Consider the following 25,314-nt stretch of genomic DNA (forward strand, 5'->3'; position numbering starts at 1 on the left):
TTGTGCATAATATTGTGTAACATAACATTGAAGTTGCTCCTTTTTCAATCAGATCCCGGATTTTTGTCAATTGGTGAAGTCACAATAAAACATCGAATAAAACAAGACATCAAAACAGTTTTTTGTTCTGCCCCCGGAATCAATCTTAAATGTATTCATACCTGGAAACCCAGTTTTTTTGCCTTTTGGTGGTTTCAAATTATGGAATTTGTATGGCAACGCCACATTTTCGTCAGTGTTGTCACGTCTAACATGGAAGCAAATAGGCAAAACTACTTAGTTAAGTTTCACAATTGTTTTTGTCTGTAAAAGCTCAAACATTAGCAAGTTTTTTTTTAGAGACATGTATACCTTCAAAGAAAAGCTTCAGCTTCTTAAGATGTTTGGTACCATGTGTCCTTGAATTTTTTTCCAAGTTTCTTTTTTTTTAAATTGGCACCTGCTACTGCCAAAACCTGTATAACTGCATATAGAGGTCTTTTTCATTATAAATTGATTTCCTGATTTTTAATAATTTTTCAAGATGTATGTAAATTTCTATTTTTGAAATGTATGTTAATTTCCAAATGTTTTGTAAATTTCTATTTAAACAATTAAAACAATCAAATTTTCTTTTCAGTGTCTTTGGTACTTTTATTCCAGTAAAATTATGTAAAAAAGGACCAAACCTCGGCATTTGAGTAACAAAAAGTTTTTTGGCACCAAAAATATACATATATATATATATATATATATATATATATATATATATATATATATATATATATATATATATATATATATATATATATATATATATATATATATATATATATATATATATATATATATATATATATATATATATATATATATATATATGTTAAAAAAAAAACTTGCTTAATAACGTACCCTAAATTGGCCGAAATCAGCCGTCCACACATACCCCTTTTTCAGGGAAAAGAGGGGGAAAGGGGGCTAGGTCTCGAATTTACATTTCTAAAATATTTTCTGGGTTGAAAGGTCGTTTCCTATTAAATCAAGTCTGGGGAGACTAAAAATGACATAAGAATTGAAAATGTGCATTGAATAATAGCCCATTTCCACCCAAGTGAAGTAAGAGGGGGATTAAAATATCAGAGTCTTAATTTGTGCAGCATTTGGTGCACTAAAATTCCTATTTATTCAAGTCTGGGGAGAGCAAAAATATGACATAAATACTAGAAATTTTATCACTTAGTATCCCATTTCCACCCATGGCGAGGTCAGAAGGGGGAAAAATACCATTTGTGGTATCATAATAATATAATAAATCATTTGAAAAACAGGGAAATGGGATCTTTAGTGATAAAAATTTTCAATTCTGAGGTCACTTTTGGTCTCTCCAAACTTGAATTAATAAGAAATGACCTCTCAATCCACCAAATACTGCACAAACTAAGATTGTGATTTTTCATCTCACCTCTAATCTTGCTTAGGTGGAAATGGGCTACTAAGCAATGAAATTCTCTAATTTTGATGTAATCTTTAGTCTTCCCGGCATGGGATTAATGAGAAATAATCTTTTAATCCAGAAAATATAGCAGAAAATTTAATTCAAGATTTTTCCTCTTTTCCTCCTCTTTCCCTAAAAAAAGGGTTGATTCCTACACGGTCGATTTTGGCCGCTTTTGTCTAGGTTATAAGTTGATTTTTTCTGGACATTTTAGTACCCAAAAAAAATTCTGTTATTCAAATGTCGGGTAAAAACCGTAATTTTACTGGGCTATTCATGTTACCTTGTATGAATCCCTTCCCTATGCGCATCATGGTGCATCATGCATATCTGGTGCATCATGGGTAACATGATGCACCAGATCCATCAATCACGGCATCAGAATTCATAATACAGCATCAGAGCACCCCAAAACTTCATCAAATTCAGTCCCAAGAATCAAAAGATAACAGAAAGACCACTTCAAAAACAAAACATCACTTTCTACAAGCCTTAGAGTATTTTCCCCTGTGTCTCCTTTCCTTTTTTGTCGATTCTTTCTGCCAAAGAAAAACATAGGTACTCTTAGCATTGAGCAGGCTTATTTCCATTAGCAGGAAGATACCAGCATTCTTTACATTAGGAATTATTTAATTAATGCCCAAATCATTATCCTCGTTTCCCCAATTTATCCTTGTTCCCCCCTTCTCCCTTGAAATGTTAAGATCGCATGATAGCCAGCCATTCATTTAATTTCTCAGGTAAGGGGAAAAAGTTGCCTCTAAGAAGTGTTTCTCAGGGAAATACGTATCAAGTGTTTTTCTGTTTTTAACTTTGGTCCTTTTCAACATATATATATATATATATATATATATATATATATATATATATATATATATATATATATATATATATATATATATATATATATATATATATATATATTTATATATATATATATATATATATATATATATATATATACTAAAGGCAGATTAAAATTATAAACAAATACTCTATAATATGCTTATGTATAATAATTAAGATATGCACATCTATAAACAATTACTTTATAATATATAAAAGTAGCGGCGTATACTGAATTGATATTTGAAGGGAATACCAAAAAAACATGGACTTCTCCATTCGTGTTTACACCCACCACCCTTGTAATCAGTGCAACTTTTGACCTTCTGGCGGGTATATGTCCCTAAAACCTATCCCTGGGCCCACTCCTGGCTGCTAGACAAACAGCTGGTTCAAAAGCTGCGAAATATAAACTATATTCCAAGCATTGCACTTTTATTTATGAAATCAACATTTGTTTGGATAGATATTGAGACAAACATTTACATAATGCATGAACGAGGATGTTTTTGATATAAATATGGATATACCTGACATAAAATATATTTAAATGGCGAAATATTCAATCTCTTGCCATGTTCAGCTGTAAACAGAAACGGATACATTTTTGAAGATCTATGCTTATCTAGACAGTCGGTTGAGACGTTGAACCTCATCCCCTAAAATAAAGTCCAGCATACGCATATTTCAAAAAGTGGGTTGGCATTCCTATTTGTAAGTGGTACATTTTGCTCTTGATTCATGCTACACTTTTGATAGTGCCGATTGAAGACCAACAGTACCAAGGACATCAAAATAAGAGTATCTGTTTGTCCCCTGGACGTATATTAGGTCTGTTCATACTTGAAACCCGAGATTATCTAAGGTTATTCTTCCGGTTGTATTAAAATTTTAAGCTATTAGGGCAGTATCAGATTTTCGTCAGTACTGCCAAGTTGGACCGTAAAAAAAGCAAGCAAAACTAATTAGTTAGATTTTACAAAGATTTTTGTCTGTAAAAATTCAAATACAACCAGTCCGTTGATTCCTAAAGAGAGGTATACCTACAAAGAAAAGCTAGGTCGTTTGGTGCCTTACATTTTTGCTTATTTTTTTGCTGATTATTCAAAAACATTTCTTTTTTTTTCTATTTCACGTCCGCTACTACCAATAATGGCATAACTATATACGTATATTTTTCAATTAAAATTCAATTCCTATTTTTTTTTCTAATTAAAAAAAACATATATAGTTCTATAAGATTCTAATTAACCAGTTTAAACAATCAAATTTAATTTTCACTGTCCTTGGTTTTTCAAGTTATTCCAGTTGAGTGGTAAATAGTCAACTCTTACCATTGTCAGCATCGCTCCGACCGATTGAATACCAGATACAAGCTAACCAATGAGCAACCAGCATGTAGAAGCACAGAAGCAGTATTAGCATCGCTGCTCCGTACTCCAGGTATCGGTCTAATTTTCGCACTACCCTTCCAAGGCGTAATAATCGTACAACTTTGAGAGCGCTAAACAGACTGCCGATTCCCTAAAAGATGAAAATACATTTAACAGCCATATTGGTAGATTGTGGGGATTTCGATCCCATAGCATTAGAACAATGAGACTCCGAGAGGGATTTGGGCTAAAACATGCTCTTTGTAGAGATTAAATAAAAAAAACAAGTTTTTTAAACTGAAAGTAAGGAGCGACATTAAAACTTAAAACGAACAGAAATTATTCCGTACATGAAAGGGGCTGTCCCCTCCTCAACGCCTCGCTCTTTATTCCGTATATGAAAGGGGCTGTCCCCTCCTCAACGCCTCGCTCTTTACGCTAAAGTTTGAGATTTCAGATCATTAAAAAAATGCACTAACTTCCCATTGAATACTACTTTTTTTTGCGTGACTCATTTTTTTGCATGGTATTTAGAATCTTCTTTCTTTATGAATATAATCAACAATAAAATGAATATATGTATGTTTTTACTGATTGTAAAAAGATAGAATGAACGTTAAAATGAGTGAAAGTTACTCTGTACAATACGGGGTCAGCCAGACCCTCCGGTTTCTATGTAAATACTAGTGTAAAACATAAAAACATAAGATACTCGATGAATGTAGATAACTTGCTTAGAATTCAGTATTTGGATCTCTAGTCTTTAATTTAGGACATAATACAATGTAAGGCATACATTTGATACAATATAAGGCATATAAAGCATACAATGTAAGGCATACATGAACTACTTCCTCAAGGAATATCTCTCAGTGAGTAGCTTTGATCAAATTCGTAAATTGTAAGCAATTTAAGGAGACAACATTTTGTATGAGACAGATAATCACCTTTCAATTCTTTATCTCACTCTCCAAGACTGAACCGCAGCACATTAAATAATAGCTGCAGATCGAAGAGAATTTCACAAATACCCAAGAATTTTCTTCTCAAGGCTCCCCTCATTTCTCCTCAAGCCTCTGCCGGAAAAGTATTTAGGGCCACAAAAAAGACTATGTTTACCCATTACTAAATAAAATTTTTTTTTTTTTAAGTGAAAGTAAGGAGCGACATTAAAACTTAAAACGAATAGAAATTATTCCGTATATGGAAGGGGTTGTCCCCTCCTCAACGCCTCGCTCCTTACGCTAAACTTTTTTATTGTTTTGAAAAATAGAGTTGTGAGAAAGAGCCAAACTTTAGCTTAAAGAGCGAGAAGTTGAGGAGGGGACATCCCCTTTCATATGCGGAATAATTTCTGTTCGTTTTAAGTTTTAATGTCACTCCTTACTTTCAGTTAGAATTTTTTTTTTTTTAATTTAATTTCTGAACGTTTTTGAATTAATGCAGGTTTTGATTTTGGCTCACTCTACATGAATAATTAAAACGAAATTTGTATGTTAATTTGACTTTTTTTTTTTGTTTAAATGGCTCTCTCGAAAGTTGTTTAATTTAATTTACGAACATTTTTATTAGAAATAAATATACGTAACTTACGACTTAACTTATGTAACGAACTTCTATATTCATATATTTTTAATATACTATATGTTAAAATTGGGTAAAGTTCATAACTTTCAGCCCTCCCCCCGGGGACTTTGGGGGATTAAGTCATCCTAAAAGACATAGTTATTCTATTTTTGACCATGATGAACAAAATGGCTATATCAAAATTTTGATCGAGTGACTTTGGGAAAAAAATGAGGGTGGGAGGGGGCCTAGTTGCCCTCCATTTCTTTTGGTCACATAAAAAGGGCACTAGAAGTTTTAATTTCCGTTCGAATGAGCCCTCCCACGATATTCTAGGACCACTGGGTCGATACGATCACCCCTGGGAAAAAAAAACAAACACACAAACAAACAAATAAACACGCATCCGTGATCTTTCTCCTGGCAAAAAAATTCAAAATTCCACATTTTTGTAGATAGGAGCTTGAAACCTCCGTAGTAGGGTTCTCTGATACACTGAATATGATGGTGTGATTTTCATTAGGGTTCTATATTTTTTAGGGGGTCTTTTCCCCTTTTTTCGAAAATCAGCCAAATTTTCTCAGGTACATAACTTTTGATAGGTAGAACTAAACTTAATAAAACCTGTATCTTCAAAATTAGTATAGATATCGAAGTTTGTTGAGATGTTTATTGGTATCAAAACCCTGTTTTCTACAGTTTCGGTTACCATTGAGCCGGGTCGCTCCTTACTTACAGTTCGTTACCACGAACTGTTTGACTTAGCACTCCGGACCTGAAAACCCTAAGGTCAGGGGTTCAAGTCCTGGTATCGCTGGCTATTTGGTGTGGAACGGGGGGGGGGTCATTGATGTGACTCTGTAAGCTCAGCCGGAGTCGACCCAGCTCTAAATGGGTACCTGGAGAAATCTGGGGAAAAACACGGGAAGCGTCGGATGATTTGCCCCAAACCAAGTATTGCATTCCTGGCCGAAGGCATCGAATTAGGGGATTGGTACTTGCGCATCGCAGACCATTGGTCAGCATGGAAAAAGTTTTATTTTAAGTATTAAGTGTTTTTAGTAACTTAGTAACAAATTAATTATGTAAAGCAAATTCTTCTACTATACACACTAATGGTAATATAAATATTTGGATTCCTCTTTTCTGTTTTCCAAAACTCGTTAATTAAAAGAAATCCATTAAACAAAAAACTTTCGTGAAAGAAAATTCTGGTTACAAATTTGATATCAATGTAAAATCAAACTAATAACGCTATTAATTTTTTTTCTTAAAAAAATCTAAGAACCAAAATTGAACAAAAAATAGCTTTTAAATTTTGCATGTAAAAGAATAAACTTGATGAAGTTGAAATTTCATATACAACCCCATCTGAAAATAGAGTTTTTCTATACAAGGAATTCTAGGATTCTTAATTTGTTTTTTGTTTGCGTAAATTGTCAGTTCGTTTAACTAGAAAAAAAAAATCATTTTTTTGCGCTGATGTTGTGTTACTAATACAGTAGAAATATTTGGGACATGTTTTTTTCTGGCTGAAATTCATTGGCATTCAGTCTCATATCTTTGATCTCTGATTTTTTTGGACTTTAATGATGGTTGCTCAGTTTGAATATTAATTTATTTTAATTAATGCCATGGCTTGCGCATTTTAAACTATTAAAACACACAATCAGGGTCTCATTTTTTCCTTCAAACTTCATAAAAATTACTTTTTATTCAATTGTTTTTTGACAATTAAAAATAGAACCTTTACTTTCGGTCACTCTTCCCTTCTGTCTCCTGAAGTAAAATTTTAATAGATAACGTGTCATTTTAGCACTCTTTGTAAAAATTGATGCCCATATACATTGAAAATATTAGAAGGGGGGTTAAAAATACTAAGTACATCCCAGATTTGAACACCAAATTTATGGAAACGTTTTGCATCATATGGGGCACATATCTCCATGCTGTTCAATTAGAACATAATAAGTCCACTTTAAATTTTTGAAAGATTTCCTTCACAATCAAATGATGCAAAAAAGATATTTTCAATATCTTTTCAAAGCTTTCATAAGCCATATTTAAGCAAAGAAATAAAGTTTCAGCTTATCTTATACATGAAAATCGAACAGTTAGTAATAACGAACTGTAAGTAAGGAGCGACCGGCTCAATAGTAACCGAAACTTAAAACACGTAATTTTATACCAATAGATGTAGCAAACAATCATATTTTTATGATGATTTCAAATATATAAGTTTCATTAAGTTTAGTTTTACCCGTCAAAGATTACGATCCTGAGAAAATTTTCCTTATTTTCTAAAAAAGGGGGAAACATACCCTAAAAGCCATAGAATCTTAATCAAAATCACATCATCAGATTTAGCGCAGCAGAGAACCTTATTGTAGAGGTTTCAAGCTTCTATCTGTAAAAATGTAGAATTATGTATTTCTTGCCAGAAGAAAGATCACAGATGTGTGTTTATTTGTTGTTTTTTTTTTCCAGGGGTGATCGTATCGACCCAGTGGTCCTAGAATATCTTGAGAGGGTTCATTCGAATGGAAATTAAAAGTTTTACTGCCCTTTTTAAGTGACCAAAAAGATTGGAGGGCAACTAGGCCCCCTCCTCCACCCCTTTTTTCTCAAAAGCGTCGCATTAAACTTTTGAGATAGCCATTTTACTCATCATAATTGAAAGGCCCAATAACTATGCCTTTGAATATAACATGACCCCCCTCAGCCCCCGGGGAAAGGTCTTTAAGCTATTAAAATTGCTCCTTGTTTACGTATAGTATTTGTCATTGGGAAGCATGCATACATTTTAGGATGGGGGAACGAATTTTCTGCTGGGAGTTTTATCACGGGGGAAATTTCCATGGGGAAGGAGGTTTCCAGGGGTTGAACTTGTCAAAGGAAATTATGCACTGGGGAAATTCGCCAGAAATCCTATACAGAATTTATGTTATATTTCTTGCTTTCTCTTTCCCGTCTCAATTTTACACGTGGAGTTGTTAAGGATAATCGTCCTGGGTAAATTTTGACCGGGATTGAATTGTCTAGAGGATATATCCGTGGGGAAGGTATTTCTCCGTGAAGAATCCTGGAGGGTATTTCTCCGTGGAGGGTCCGTGAATCTCCTGTGATTTTTTAAAAAAACAATCAGAATTTAAATAAAAAAACAAGGTTTCTTAAACTGAAAGTAGGGAGCAACATTAAAATTTAAAACGAATGAAAATTATAACGCATATGAAGGGGGTTGTTTCACCTCAACAACTCGCTCTTTACGCTAAAGTTTGATTTCTTTCTTAATCCTTTAAGAACGACTCCTGAAACGCAAGGGTCGTTTAATTGGAACACTAAGAAGGATTTTTCAAAAGTTCTAAAAAACTTTAGCGTAAAGAGCGAGGTGTTGAGAAGGAGGCAGCCCCTTTCATATACGTAATAATTTTTGTTCGTTTTAAGTTTTAATGTTGCTCCTTACTTTTAGTTGAAGAAAAAAATGTTTTATTTAATTAATGTTAGGAAAGACTAATTCGCTAAGACTGGGAATAAGCGAAAGTGAAGAGGTGATGTGGGGTAACTAGGAGATCAATTAAGTGGATAGCTTCACTTACCGTGGTATTATTATTATTGGTAAAGACAGTGGATGCTAAAAGTAGAGTAGCGAAGGCCCGGGGCGTTTTTTCCTCAGTTGAAAATTTTTTGCGAAGAATATGAAAGTAAACCTTCGAACCAAGATTAGAATATTGGAAGCTACAGTGATGACAGCGGTCAAGTATGTTTCTGAAGCATGGGCACTCCGAAAAACAGAGGGGGATTTGCTAAATGTTGTCCAGGGATATTGCATACAGATGGTTTTGGGTACCCGACTGACTGACCTTGTCTCGAACAGAAAGCTGCGCGAAAATTATGGTTCAATCCCACTTTCTACGGCTAACGAGGCAATGATCGAGATGGCTTGGACACTTTCTTTGAATGAAGGATGACCGATTGTCAAAGATTCTCCTTGTCTGCCGACAGGCCAAACGAAAATCGTTTGTCCTTGTTCTAGGGCCAAACGAAAATCAGGTCGTCCTTGAATGGCGCGGGCGGATGTCGCAAGGAAAGACTTAAGGGAAATTGAGGCTTCATGGGAGGTGTAAGAGGAAGTCTAATTATAAGGATATCCTAAAGTTAACTGAAATAAGCTTTGAATAACTGGTATAATAAGTAATTTCAAAAATGAATTTTCTAGAAGTTGTGAGAGAATCAGAGAGTCGAGGTCTTTCAAAGAATTTTTAATGTGTTACGTGACATTCGTCGTCAAGCACGTCTTTTAAACAAGCTGCCTATGTTTGTTTTGAAGTTGGAACCTCTCTCATCGTATATCTAAGTTTGTCAAGAAACAAGGCAACTGCCAAGAAATAGTTTCAATTTACGCTCTAGGCCCTTTAATAATAGTGTTGCATTCGGTGGTAAAAGATGGAGGTTGAAATGCAAACAGAGTCGCTTTTCACCACCAAATAAAACTGTCAAATGTTTTCAAAGCATCATAATTCCTCGAGGTGACTGTTACAAGCAAAGAATAACTAGTGTATAAATAAATGATTGCACCTAGAGATACCTCGTTTTATAAAGAAGGTAGCCGACATAAACGGCACCGCTATATTGCAGCCCTTCAGTACACACCTCGCATTTGAAGTATCCAGCAAAATTCATCTAAGGTTCCCTCAACATGCAGGTTTTGAAGCTGTTTTGAATGATACAGTTGAAACAAGTTCCTTAGATTTAGTGTAAAATATACCATTAAAAGGGTGTCCCAAAAAGACGATACCTAAAAGATATCTCAAAAAGTTAAAAAGATTTCTCCAAGATCAAACTTTATAAATTAGGTAGCCAAACCTACCATGTAACATTTTTGGCAAAATTTATTTAAGGTTTCCTCAATATGCAGTTCTTTATGTTACGTTGGAAATCATACGTAATTGAAAATCAAGTATTTTGCAGTAGGCATCAAGACATGGCTAAATCAGAGGCAACGCTGTAGCGTTTCCGAAAAATTAGTTTTTCAAAGAAAAGTAAAGGCCATTTTGAACTTAAGCTCGGGAGATACAAATACCTTTTAAAATTCAAACTCAAAACGACCAGAAATTACTATTAAAGAATAAATGAAACCCAAAACGAATAGAAATTAAATAAACATTCATAGCAAAAATATACAACAAGTAATAATATAAATGAATAAATAGATCTTAAAGCGAGTAATGCTTAGATTGAATATGAAAATCAAGCTTAAAACGAAAACAAACATTTTGCTATTAAAGTATAAATGAAACTTAAAACGAACAGAAATTAAATAAACAATCAATGTGAACAAGCATACAATATATATTAATATATATGAATAAATAAATCTTAAAACGAGTGAAACTTAAATTGAATATGCAAATCAAGTTTGAATCGAATAAAAATAACTACAAACAAGAATTTGGGTATCGTCTCACTGCAGAAGCCTAAAAACTACTGCATCATTGGCGTTTTACTGAAAACAATTCTTTGAAATGTTTTCACTTTTATAGCTTTAAGAAATCAAAGATTAATTAAGATTTTAAGAAATAAATATCAGCATATATATATTAAACTAACAATGCACATTTTTTTTCAGTAAAATCATTTGAATTTTTTTTTCAGTAAAGTACAAATTATATTCTGGCTTTTAGAAACCATAGGGGTTTAGAACCCTACTCATATTAATTTATGCTCGTTTTGAGTTTGATTCTAATATTTATTTTAATTTTTTTTCGTTTTGGGTTTCATTTATTTATTGATACTGATTTGGGGTAGTTGTATGCTTGGTAGATTATATGATAGTCCGGACGCCAGCTGTTGAAAATGTGAATCATACAACGATGGAATGGGGTTGCTACAAGAATTAGCCTACCCTCCACCCCCTAAATTGACCATGCGGATTCAAAAATACCAATGGCACTTGCTTGCGAGTGGTGGAACACTCCGAAAATTGATATTTTATTATATTTTGGTGTTTCATGCAAGAAAATACATGTTCCACAAAGTTTGAGGTGCAGTTTTCAGTTCCAGATTTTTTTTCACTGTAATTTTTATTTTCATTTTCAATGCTGTAAGAACTGGAAAATAATAAATTTGTAATATATGAGTAATTCGTTTTCAGTGAAGCACCAATGACGCAGAAGGCTTTAGGTTTTTACAGTTAAAGAAGGGGCCAGTATCCAAATTTTGCTTGTAGTGAAACTATATTTGTCTTGACCAATCTTGAAAAGAACTAATAAATTAAACTGAATATTTGATGCATAATGATATTAATTGCTAAAGCTCATCAGTTAAAAATTTTACTGTAATTTTAATATTTATTTTCAATATTAGGCAAAAAAGAAAACATTTGTAATATAATTCGTTTTCAGTAAAGCGCGAATGACGCAGTAGGTTTTAGGCTTCTGCAGTGAGACGACACCCAAACTCTTGTTTGTAGTTATTTTTATTCGACTAAAACTTGATTTGCATATTCAATTTAAGTTTCACTTGTTTTAAGATGTATTTATTCATTTACATTAATATATATTGTATGTTTGTTCGCATTGATTGTTCATTTAATTTCTGGTCGTTTTAAGTTTAATTTATACTTTAATATCAAAATATTTGTTTTCGTTTTAAGCTTGATTTTCATATTCATTTTTTGCTATGATTGTTTATTTAATTTCTGTTCGTTTTGGGTTTCATTTATTCTTTAATTGTAATTTCTGGTCGTTTTGAGTTTGAATTTTAAAAGGTATTTGTATTTCCCGAGCTTAAGTTTAAAATTGCCTTTAATTTTATTTTAAAAACTTATTTTTAGGAAAGTTTTTTTTTAGTAATTTTTTTTAGTTTTTGATTGCAAAAAGTTTCAACTTTTTATGGCATGGGGAGGGGGTGATTACTGTCCGATTATACTTGACTTTAAAAAACGGATCTAGAACTTTTAATTTAAATCGAATGAGGCTTTTTTCAAAGTCTATACGAATACCTCTTTGATAAAAACCTTATATATGAACAATAGACAGCTTGCATAACTTGTGGACAGCGATTGACAACAAGAATGGATTGAAAAAATAGCTCCGATAAGGGGGTTTAGACCATTTCACTTGCTGACACAAAGGGATCACGACTGTTTGGAATTGACCTTAATAGGAATTTGTGTGCCAAAGCAATTTTCCATCTATCACAGAGTATATATTTTAACCTAATAATTCGAGAATTATTATAGATTTCCTATGCGTTCTTCCCATACAAAACACCATCCCATAAGTGAAACCCCCCTTAATAAGTTATTCCCCGAGGCATAACTTACAATGCCTACACCTGGGTCCGGGTGGTCTGTGTCGACAACGGAATTTTTTGTTATCAGAACTTTGAACTATTTTAACAAAATGTATATCTCAAAATTTTTATCTGACGCATTTAGGGCGTAGAGGAGGGAGAGGGGCTAGTTGCCCTTCAATCTCTTTTGACTCTTAAAAAGTGAACAAGGACATTCAATTTTCAATCAAATGAGCCCTCTCTAAAGTTTATACGAGCATCCCTTCCATGAGAAATAATACGAAGGATTCGGAGAATCCTTAAATTACAACCATTGCCCTGAGGGCTTTGGGGGAGTTGACTTAATTTCCACACCTTAAAACTACGTTTAATAAAATGGCTGTCTTAAAATTTTGATTGGATGTGTTTGGGGAAAAGGTAGGCGTGAGAAGGGGGCAAGTTGCCCTCAAATCACCTTCGACTATTAAAAAGAGCCGTAGCCCTCGGAATTTCCAATCGAATGAGCCTTTTTTGAAGTTTCTACGACACCGCCTTCTGTAAAAACCGTATATGCCCCCAGGGCATAACTTAAAACCCTTGCCCTGAGGCTTATGGGGGATTGTCCTCCTCAAAAATATATTTTCTATCTGGAAATCAACTACGGTGACCAAAATAGGTATCTCAAAATTTTGATTGGATATGTTTGGGGGAATGAAGGGCGTTGGGGGGGGGGCTAGTTGCCCTCCAATCTTTTTCGACAATTAAAAAGGTCACTAGCCCTTTATTTTCCAATCGAATGAGCCTGTTTTGAAGTTTCTACGACAACGGCTTCTATAAAAACCTTATATGCCCCCAGGGCATAATTAAAATCCCTTGCCCTGAGGGTTTTGGGGGGGGGGGGTGTCCTCCTCAAAAATATATTTTCTATCTGGAAATCAACTACGCTGAACAAAAATGGCTATCTCAAAATTTTGATTGGATGTGTTTGAAGGAATGATGGGCGTAGGGGGGGGGGGCTATTAGCCCACCAATACCTTTAGACTATTAAAAAGGGCACTAGCCCTTTTAAGTTCCAATCGAATGAGCCTTTTTTGAAGTTTCTATGACAACGACGTCTATAAAAACCTTATATGCCCCCAGGGCATATCTTAAAACCCTTACCCTGAAGGTTATGGGGGAGTGTCCTCCTCAAAAACATATTTTCTATCTGGAAATCAACTACGCTGAAAAAAATAGCTATCTCAAAATTTTGATTGGATGTGTTTGGGGAATTGATGGGCGTGGGGGGGGGCTAGTTGCACTCCAATCACTTTCGACTATTAAAAAGGGCACTAGCCCTTTAAAATCCAATTGAATGAGCCTGTTTTTTAGGTTCTATGTCAGCCCCTTCGACTAAAGTTTTCTTTTACCACAGGGCATATCTTAGAACCCTTGCCCTTAGGGTTGTGGTGGTGTATCGACCTCAAAAACATATTTTAAATTCGCAAATTAACTACGCTGAACAAAATGGCTATCTCAAAATTTTGATTGGATCTGTTTGGGGAAATGATGGGCGTGGGGGGGGGGGGGGAAGGGGGCTTATTACACTCCAATCACTTTCGACTATTAAAAAGGGCAATAGCCCTTTAATTTCCAATCGAATGAGCATGTTTTGAAATTTCTGCGACAACACCTTCTATAGAAACTTTATATGCCCCCAGGGCATAACTTAAAACCTTTGCCCTGAGGGTTGTGGGGGAGTATCCTCCTCAAAAATATATTTTCCATCTGGAAATCAACTACGCTGAACAAAATAGCTATCTCAAAATTTTGATTGGATGTGTTCGGGGGAATCATTGGCGTCGGGGGGGGGGGCTAGTTGCCCTCCAATCATTTTTGACTATTAAAAAGGCACTAGCCCTTTATATAAAGCCCTTATATACCCCCGGGGCATAACTTAAAACCCTTGCCCTGAGGGTTGTGGGGGAAAATCCTCCTCAAAAATATATTTTCTATCTGGAAATCATCTACACTGAACAAAATGGCTATCCCAAAATTTTGAGTTGATGTGTTTGGGGGAATGCTGGGCGTGGGGGGGGGGCGAGTTGCCCTCAAATCACTTTCCACTATTAAAAAGGGCACTAGAACTCTCGATTTCCAATCGAATGAGCCCCCTTTGAAGTTTCTACGGCGACCCCTTCCATATGAAGTGCCTCTGGGGAAAAAAAAAAAAAAATAATGATAAAACACTGGAGCCGTATGGCCTTTACTATAGGCAACGCTACAGCGTTGCCTCTGATTTATTTATTTTTCCCAGAGGCACTTCATATGGAAGGGGTCGTCGTAGAAGCTTCAAAGGGGGCTCGATCGATTGGAAATCAAGAGTTCTAGTGCCCTTTTTAATAGTCGAAAGTGATTGGAGGGCAACTAGCCCCCCCCCACTCCCATCATTTCCCAAAAAACATCCAATCAACATTTTGAGATAGCCATTTTTTTCAGGTTAGTTTATTTTCAGATATAAAATATATTTTTGAGCAGGATACCCCCCCCCCCCCCACAACCCTCAGGGCAAGGGTTTTAAGATATGCCCTGGGGGCATATAAGGTTTTTATAGAAGGCGTTGTCGTAGAAACTTCAAAACAGGCTCATTCGATTGGAAATTAAAGAGCTAGTGCCCTTTTTAATAGTCGAAAGTGATTGGAGTGTAACTAGCCCCCTCCCCCCCCCTCCACGCCCATCATTTCCCCAAACAAATCCAATCAAAGTTTTCAGATAGCCATTTTGTTCAGCGTAATTGATTTCCAGATAGAAAATATATTTTTGAGGTGGATACTCCCCCACAACCCTCAAGGCAAGGGTTTTAAGTTATGCCCTGGGGACATATAAGGTTTTTATAGAAGGAGTTGTCGTAGAAACTTCAAAACATGCTCATTCGAATAGAAATTAAAGGGCTAGTGCCCTTTTTAATAGTCAAAAGTGATTGGACTGTAACTAGCCCTCTTCCCCCCCCCCACGCCCATCATTTTCCCAAACACATCCAATCAAAATTTTCAGCTAGCCATTTCCTTCAGCGTAGTTGATTTCCAGATAGAAAATATTTTTTTGAGGTGGACACTACCCCACAACCCTCAGGGCAAGGGTTTTAAGTTATGACCTGGGGGCATATAAGGTTTTTAAAGATGGCGTTGTCGTAGAAACTTCAAAACAGACTCATTCGATTGGAAATTAAAGGGATATTGCCCTTTTTAATAGTCCAAAATGATTGGAGGGCAACTAGCCCCCTCCCCCCCCCGCCCATCATTACCCCAAACACATCCAATCAAAATTTTGAGATAGCCATTTTGTTCAACGTAGTTTATTCCCAGATAGAATATATATTTTTGAGGAGGATACTCCCCCACAACCCTCAGTGCAAGGGTTTTAAGTTATACCCTGGGGACATATAAGGTTTTTATAGAAGGTGTTGTCGTAGAAAATTCAAAACATGCTCATTCGATTAGAAATTAAAGGGCTAGTGCCCTTTTTAATAGTCGAAAGTGAGTGGAGTGTAACTATACCCCATCCTCCCTCCCACCCCACGCCCCTCATTTCCCCAAACACATCCAATCAAAATTTTCAGATAGCCATTTCGTTCAACGTAGTTGATTTTCAGATAGAATATTTATTTTTGAGAAGGACACTCCCCCACAACCCTCAGGGCAAGGGTTTTAAGTTATGCCCTGGGGGTATATAAGGTTTTTACAGAAGGCGTTGTCGTAAAAACTTTAAAACAGGCTCCTTCGATTGGAAATTAAAGGGCTAGTGCCCTTTTTAATAGTCGAAAGTGATTGGAGTGCAACTAGCCCCCCCTCACTCCCATCATTTCCCCAAACACATCCAATCAAAATTTTGAGATAGCCATTTTGTTCAGCGGAGTGGATTTCCAGATAGAAAATATGTTTTAGAGGAGAACACTTCCCCGAAACCTTCGAGACCAGGGTTTAAGATATGTCATCGGGGCTCTTAAGGCTTCAATGAAAGGCGTCGCTGTAGAAAACTTCCAAAAAGGTTCATTTGATTGGAAGTTCAAAGGGATAGTGCCCTTTTTAATAGTCAAAAGTGATTGGAGGGCAACTAGCCCCACCCCTCCCTACGACCATCATTCCCCTAAACACATCCAATCAAAATTTTGAGATAGCCATTTGTGTTGAGCGTAGTTGATGTGGTCATTTACAATATATTTTTGAGGAGGACACTCCCCCGCAACCATCAGGGCAATGGTTTTAAGTTATACCCATGGACCATTTAAGGTTTTTATAGAAGGCATTGTCGCAGAAACTTTAAAACAGGCTGATTTAAGTGGAAATTAAAGGGCTAGTGCCCTTTTTGATAGTCAAAAGTAATTGGAGTGTAACTAGCCCCCTTCCTCCCTCCCCCCCACGCCCATCATTTCCCCAAACACATGCAATCAAAATTTTCAGATAGCCATTTCGTTCAACGTAGTTGATTTCCAGATATAAAATATATTTTTGAGGAGGACACTCCCCCACAACCCTCAGGGCAAGGGTCTTAGGCTATTCCTTGGGGGCATATAAGGTTCTTATAGAAGGCGTTTTCGAAAAACTTCAAAACAGGCTAATTCGATCGGGAATTAAATAGCTAGTGCCCTTTTTAATAGTTGAAAGTGATTGGAGTGCAACTAGCCCCCCCCCCCCACGCCCATCATTTCCCCAAACAAATCCAATCAAAATTTTGAGATAGCCATTTTGTTCAGTGTAGCTGATTTCCACATAGAAAATAAATTTTTGAGGAGGACACTCACCCATAACCTCAGGGCAAGGGTTTTAAGTTATGCCCTGGGGGCATATAAGGTTTTTATAGAAGGCGTTGTCGTAGAAACTTCAAAAAAGGTTCATTCGATTGGAAATGCAAAGGGATAGTGCCCTTTTTAATAGTCGAAAGTGATTGGAGTGCAACTAACCCCCCTCCCCTCCCTACGACCATCATTCCCCTAAACACATCCAAGAAAAATTTTGAGATAGCCGTTTTTGTTCAGCGTAGTTTATGTCGACATTAAAAATATATTTTTGAGGAGGACACTCCCCAACAACCCTCAGGGCAAAGCTTTTAAGTTATGCCTTGGGGCCATATAAGGTTTTTATAAAAGGCGTTGTCGTAGAAATTTCAAAACAGGCTCTTTCGATTGGAATTGAAAGAGCTAGTGCCCTTTTTAAATGTCGAAAGTGATTGGAGGGCAGCTAGCCCCCCCCCCTTCACCCATTTTTTCCCCCAACACAACCACTCAAACGTTTAAGATAGCCATTTTGTTCAGTATTTCTGCTTTCCAGATAGAAAATATGTTTTTGAGGAGGACACTCCCCCAGAACCTTCAGGGCAAGGGTTTTAGGTTATGACCTGGGGGCATATAAGGTTTTAAGAATAGGCGGTGTCGTAAAAACTTAAAAAAAGGTTCATTGGATTTGAAATTCTGAGGGCTAATGCCCTTCGCAATTTCCGAAAGTGATATGAAGGCAGCTAACCCCCTCTCACGCCCACCTTTTCCCAAGACACATCCAATCCAAATTTTAAGACAACAATTTTATTAAACGTAGTTTTAAGTTCTGGAAATTAGGTCTTTGAGGATTACAACTCCCCCAAAGCCCTCAGGGCAAGGGTTGTAATTTAAGGATTCTCCGAATCCTTCATATTATTTCTTATGGAAGGATGCTCGCATAAACTTTAGAGAGGGCTCGTTTGATTGGAAATTGAAAGTTCTTGTTCACTTTTTAAGAGTCAAAAGAGATTGAAGGGCAACTGGCCCCTCTCCCTCCTCCATGCCCTCAATGCATCAGATAAAAACTTTGAGATAGTTATTTTGTTAAAATAGTTCAAAGTTCTGATAACAAAAACTTCGGTGTCGACACAGCCCACCAGAGCCCAGGGATAGGCGTTGTAAGTTATGCCCTTGGGCATAACTTATTAAGGGGGGTTTATAACTTATGGGAAGGGGTTTTGTATGGGAAAAACACATAGGAAATCTATTATAATTATCCAATTATAAAGTTAAAATACATAGTCTGTGATAGATGCAAAATTGCTTTGGCACACAAATTCCTATTAAGGTCAATTCCAAACAGCCGGGATCCCTTTGTGTCAGCAATTGAAATGGTCTAAACCCCCTTATTGGAGCTATTTTTTCAATCCATTCATTGTTGTCAATCGCTGTCCACAGGTTATGCAAGCTGTCTATTGTTCATATATATGGTTTTTATCAAAGAGGTAATCGTATAGACTTTGATAAAAGCCTCATTTGATTTAAATTGAAAGATCTAGATCCATTTTTTAAAGTCAAGAATAATCGGACAGTAAGCACCCCCCCCCAAGCCAAAAAAAACTTGAAACTTTTTGCAATCAAAAACGAACGAAAATTAACTAAAAAAAAACTTTCCGAAAAATAAGTTTTTCAAAGAAAAGTAAAGGTCATTTTAAACTTAACCTCAGGAGATACAAATACCTGTTAAAATTCAAATTCAAAACGACCAGAAATTACTATTTTAGAATAAATGAAACCCAAAACGAACAGAAATTAAATAAACAATAATATAAAAAAACATACAAAAAGTAATAATATAAATGAATAAATAGATCTTAAAGCGAGTAATGCTTAGATTGAATATGAAAATCTAGCTTAAAACGAAAACAAATATTTTGCTATTAAAGTATAAATGAAACTTAAAACGAACAGAAATTAAATAAACAATCAATGCAAACAAAACATACAATATATATATTAATGTAAATGAATAAATAAATCTTAAAACGAGAGAAACTTAAATTGAATATGCAAATCAAGTTTGAATCGAATAAAAATAACTACAAACAAGAGTTTGGGTATCGTCTCACTGCAGAAGCCTAAAACCTACTGAAGCCTTTTTTTGTAAAGGGAGACAGCAGACAAAGAATGGCACCACTATGTTTTGGCTCTCGGTTGCAAACCTCGTATATGACATTTCTGATATAATTTATTTAATATTCCCTCCAAGAACAGATTTTTAAGCTGTATTGAATAGTACAGCTAAAAATTACTCTTTCTTTAGTTAAAAATATATCCTCAAATAGGGTATCCCGAAAAGATTGTTTCCTAAACAATACCCCTAAAAATTAAAATGATATCCCCGAAAATTATTTTGTAAAGAAAGTGGCAGAGAAGGAACAGCCTTCCATCTACAAATCTCGTATATGACATTTTGAGCAAAATTTTTTTAAGTTTTCCTTCATATGCAGTTTTTAAGTTTTTCTGAATGGTAGAGCTACAATATATATATATATATATATATATATATATATATATATATATATATATATATATATATATATATATATATATATATATATATATATATATATATATATATATATATATATATATATATATATATATATATATATATATATATATATATATATATATATATATATGCCTTGATTTATTTAAAAAGCTATTCTCAAAGGACATTGCCCGAATTTTCTAGAGTTAAATCAAAGAAGTTTTCAACGTGTTGTTAAAAACTTCAGGAAGCTTTTACAAAGTTTAACAAATAGCTTTCGGTCTTTTGATTTGTATATAAGGTGTTCTACGGTATGCCCTTTTCCAGCTGAAACTACAGAAAGACAGATATTACTGCCCTCTACTTCCATGTATAGGCATTTTGTGACTTTAAGTTAAAATAAACTTGATAAAAAATTAAACCAGTAATGAAGTTACGATCTACCAAAAATGCAACTGATATTCAACTTCAACTCTAGATGAACCGAATTTACTAGATATATGAACTGGGAAGTCACCTCCTTTGCACCCCAATTATAGCACGAGTGTCAGTCATGCTTTATTGAAAGCAATATATGATTTAAGTGATTTCAAAGCGAAAGCAAAAAATGGATGTTTTGACAAACAAAATCTCATGGCCGCATCCAGAATAAAACGTTTACCGGGCTTTAGCTCACCCCCTCTCGCCAAAAGGTTAAATTCTACTCGAAAAAACTCCAAAAATGCAAGTAAACAAATTTTGATGTGTTTCGTAAAGTTTTTTTGTACCCCCCCCCCCCTCAAACAAAACATCCAAAACAGAGCATACAGTGAAGTATTAACGGGCTTCAACTCCTATTCGCCCAAATGTTATATTCTACTCACAAAATAATTGGAGTACAAGGGGGACGACTTCCCAGTCCATAGGTCTAGTAATTTTTGTTCGTTTGGAGACTGAGTTTAATATCACTTTTATTTTTGGTACATTATTAGCTCATTATTGGTTTAATTTTTTATTAAATCTAATATCTGTGTCATTTAACTTTTAGTTCATTGTTAATTATAGTTTCTGGCAGTTTTTTTCTGCTCTGCTCATAATGTAGCTTCGCTCTTTACTTTTGTTTAAAAAACTTGTTTGTTTTTATATAATCTCTGTTCGTTTTAATTCATTTTTGTAAAAATGAAAAGTAAAAAAAGACAGAATAAGAATTGAGAAATTTCGGTACTTGTGTACACTTATGCTACACACGAAAGAAGTGGTACACACTTATGCTACACACGGATGCTAATGAATTAAAAAAAAAGGATGAATATATAATAGTTTAGAAACAAATTTGGGCTAAATATTTACACAACAGAGGGGTGGGGGTATAGCAAAGCATATATTAAATACGAAACCTAACCTCGGTACCTCCACCCCACCCCTAACCCCCCCCCTCCAAAAACAATCGTTTAAATATTGTAAACTCGATAAGAAACCTCGCTTTGCAATCAATTTAGATAGCAAATATCCGTTTGACGGGTCTCGAAGTCTGGTTTGCTTGTACAGTCTATAGCGCTGTGTAGCATATAACGCATAGTAATTTATGATTTTATTCGAAGGCCCTAATTGACTGAGGAATTAATATTGAGATTTTACTAAGGGCCCAAATAATAAAAAAAAATTGATATCTGAGTCTATAAGAAATGAAAACTTCTGAATGTATGCTATTTTTTTGTTATCTTGTAAGCAAATAGTAAATTAAAAAAGTCTTTTAGTATTTTTTGGAGTGTATATTCTGGGACACTTTTGCCCCAAGAAGTATTTAAACATTCCTTTTCTCACTGTGTTGAGAAGTAGACTACATTGTGAATAGACACCAAATAAAGTACAGATTAAATTCTAAATAATTCCTCGTCAGTCCAATTAGCAAATTTCATATATAAATTTCGTCACTCCAATATATTGCAGATTTCATCCTCCTTAAAAAAAAATTACAGTTTATAGCTTTTGCATAAAACTTGTAGAATAACCAAAATCCTCATTAAGCTAAAAAAGAACCAACAAATTATTAAGTTTTTTTAAGCCCTTTTAATTCTAATATAAGATACTAGATACAATGTTTAATTAGACTAAAACAAATTGAAAGTTAACCTAGTCTAAATTAGAATTGGAATTTAAACTGACCAGTAATTTCCATGCCACAAGAATTTTGTCATAAAGTATTAAAAATGCCAAGAGGAAAGTTCTTTTCCATCATTTACTCCCTATCCATATCTGAGTCCTCCATATATCTTTACCAAAGATGTAGAGTAAAGAATAAAATAGTATATTATACAGTATATGTGTATTGGCAGCTGAATGTGAATCGGAAACAACGGTTAATTTTTCCCCCGAGTACTGTAAAATCTTCACTGTAGTGAAAACAATCCTTATTTCGAGCTTAATGTTCCTATTTGTCATAATATATGAAAAAACATTATAACCAAGATTATAAGGGCTTATAGGTAATGAGACAAGTTTAAGGGCAAAATTATGAGGCATTAAAAAGGCTGGGAGGGGGGGGGGTGAAATCTCACCAGACATAGTTACTCGACTTTTCAACAATGCGGAACATAATGACTATCTCCAAATTTTGATTGGATGTGTTTGGGGATGGTGGGCGTCAGAGGGGGGTTAGTTGCCCTCCAATCACTTTCGACTGTTAAAAAGGGTACAGGCCCTTTGAATTTTCAATCGAATGAGCCTAAGGGCTGTGGGGGTAGTATCCTCCTCAAAAGCGTAATTTCTTTCTGGAAATCAACTACATAGAACAAAATGGCTATCTCAAAATTTTGATTCCAATCCAATCAATTACAGTTTTCGAAGATGTTGCTGACACACCCTTTTTACAATTTGTATGCAAATACTTTTGCCTGATTTAGTTCATTTTTCCTTTCAAAATTTCCTAAAATTTTAACTTCAATATTTTGCCTTGGTAATAATCGCTACAGAAATAGTAGTTGTAATGGTAGTAATGGTAGCAGTAATAGCAGTAGTAGTGGCGTGCAAGTACTATCTTTTGATCAATTGATATTCCCCTTTAAGGATTCCTTGAAAGTTTCAACTTAATACCCTAATCCCTATTGAAGATGCACCCTTTTGACGATTTGTATGCACATAGTGTCTTTTGATTTAGTTCAAGTTTTCCCTCTATATTCTCTCAAATTGTCACTTTCATACCAATAGTCCTAATAATACCAGAATCATTACACCCAGCTATTCCTTAGTAACGCCCTTTTGACAACCCATATGCATATACCGTTTTGATATAGTTCAGCACTCCTTTTAATATTTTCTGAAACGTTCATCTGAATACCCTTCGTCTCTTTGGACACTGAAGGTCAAACATACCAACATTTCTCAATGGTAGATACTATATTTAAGCAAGAGGCGAATCGCATAGCTTACAGTCCTTGCCCTGAGGACTGTGTAAGGGGCGGGATGGGGGTTGATAGCCCAAAAGACATAGGTACTGGACTTTTCAACTTTGCTAAAAAAAAATAGCTTTCTCAGAATCTTGATTGGATGTGGTTGGAGAATTGATTGGCATGGGAGAGAGGATGTTTGCCCTCCAATCGCTTTTGACTCTTAAAAAGGCCACTTACAAAGAAGCTAGAACCTTAGATTTACAATCGAGTGAGCCCCCTCCGAAGTTCATACAACCAATCCCTCCACAAAACTCCAATATGTGTAACAATGGGCAACTTGCATAAATTACAGCACTTGTCCCAGGGGCTGGGGGATTATCATTCTTGTTTGGACACATTTGGTGCAAAAGGGTGTGAGGGAAGAGGATTGTTGGTTACCCTCTGATCACTTGTGACTCTTATAAACGGCACTGGAACTTTCGATTTCCAATCGAGTGAGCCCATTCCAAAGTATAAATGACCACCTTTTCCATAAAAATCCTCTTTTTTAAGAAAGGGTAAACTTGTATAACTTATAGACCTTGCACCGAGGGCTGGGGGGAATAATCAAATACAGTATCGTACTTATCTGACCTTCAGACTATTTTGAACGAAATGGTTATCTCAAAATTGTCCTCATTTCCAAGGAATTTGCAGGGTGGGGGCTGGTTGCCTGCGATCAGTCTTGAGGGCAGTGGAACTTTCGATTTCCAGTCGAATGTGCCCCCTCTGACGCTTTTACGACTACCCTTAAATAAAAACCTTAAAGATTAACAATGGGCAACTAGCATACCTTATAACCCTTGCACAGATTACTGTGGAGGGGGGGGGATTTGACATTCCCCAAGACATACTTACTGGACCTTTCAACTATGCTGAAAGAAAAGACTATCGCAGAATTTTGATAGGATATGTTTGGAGAAACGACGGGCGTTGGGGGTTGGTTGCCTTCCAATAACTTTTATTTTTAAAAATAGCACTAGAACTTTTGATTTCCAATCGAATTAGCTCCTTTCAAAGGTTCTACAACAACTCCTTTTATGCAAAGTGCCTTGGTTAAAAAAAAATACATTGTGCCCACATCGCTCTTTATTTAGGCAGCACTATTGCGCTACAATTCGTCACCGAATGGGGCGGGAAGAGATCATTAGGAAGGATTTAGAGGAAAGTAGAACTTGCTGTGAGGGGGTAAAGATTGAATCTTTGAGTATATCTGGGTGGAGGAGCAGCGTGCGCTACTGTGAGGGCGCTCAGGAGGCTTGATATTCCATTGAGGTTTTAGAAGTAGTAGTAGTAATATTTACAATGGACAAAAACAATTAACCTTAAGCTTTCTTTTAACGCTGAATATATCCTGTTGTATACGGGCGAAATATTCACTTCATTGTTTCTCTTCTTTTTCCTCATACTGGCCATACACCCTTCGACATTTATTTCTGTATCATATCCAAGAACATCCTCTCTATTTCTTTTCTAAATGCTTAAAACCTCCAACATTAGTCAAGTGTCTATTCTCTCATGAAAATGTTCAATGGGAAAGTGTTTTCATCCTATCGTAAATCATATTGCCAATCACTTCTAACAACCTGTTGATACTTTCTTCCTTTTGATTGGAGCCCAAGCGGTTTTAAGATAAGTTTTTTAAGAAGAGGCTATTTTTAAGAAAAATAAAAGTGATTAATAAAAGTCATGAATGACATTTTAATGACAATACATGTCATATGGAATAAATAAAAGGAAAAGAAAAGCTACTATAAAATTTGAAAAAAGGAAGAACTTCATAAATAATAGAAAGAACTGAGTCTTGCAGTTGCCAAATCCATCGAAAAAAGTGTCTAGTCAAAGTAACCTCAAATTTTTTATTTATTTAAAGACCAATTTTATTGTTTGCAAGCTATCATTCCTTGAATTCTAATACTAGGATTAATCTTAAAAGATGAAATCAAATCAAACAATCAAAACAAAGCTATAAGCCATTCAAAGACCTTGAAACTAAAACCTGAGGAAATTTAAAGAGTGGATTACATCTATTTCACTTCTTAACATAGCGATTCCTTATCAGCATACCCATTCAAGCCATGCCTCAAAAA

The 25,314-nt window shown here is 35.2% G+C and overlaps 1 protein-coding gene across 1 annotated transcript in view; it reads right to left on the minus strand.

Moving 5' to 3' along the window:
- eag (potassium voltage-gated channel protein ether a go-go) overlaps positions 1-25,314 on the minus strand; it is a 525,138-nt gene that overhangs the window by 145,745 nt on the left and 354,079 nt on the right. The window contains exon 8 of the mRNA XM_089092021.1: positions 3,655-3,844. Within this exon, the coding sequence (XP_088948147.1) occupies positions 3,655-3,844 (190 nt within the window). The remainder of the gene's footprint in view (positions 1-3,654; positions 3,845-25,314) is intronic.

The sequence above is a fragment of the Artemia sp. Qi Xiang Cuo genome, chromosome 7 (assembly GCF_049724085.1).
Source record: "Artemia sp. Qi Xiang Cuo chromosome 7, ASM4972408v1, whole genome shotgun sequence".
Lineage (NCBI taxonomy): Eukaryota > Metazoa > Arthropoda > Branchiopoda > Anostraca > Artemiidae > Artemia > Artemia sp. Qi Xiang Cuo.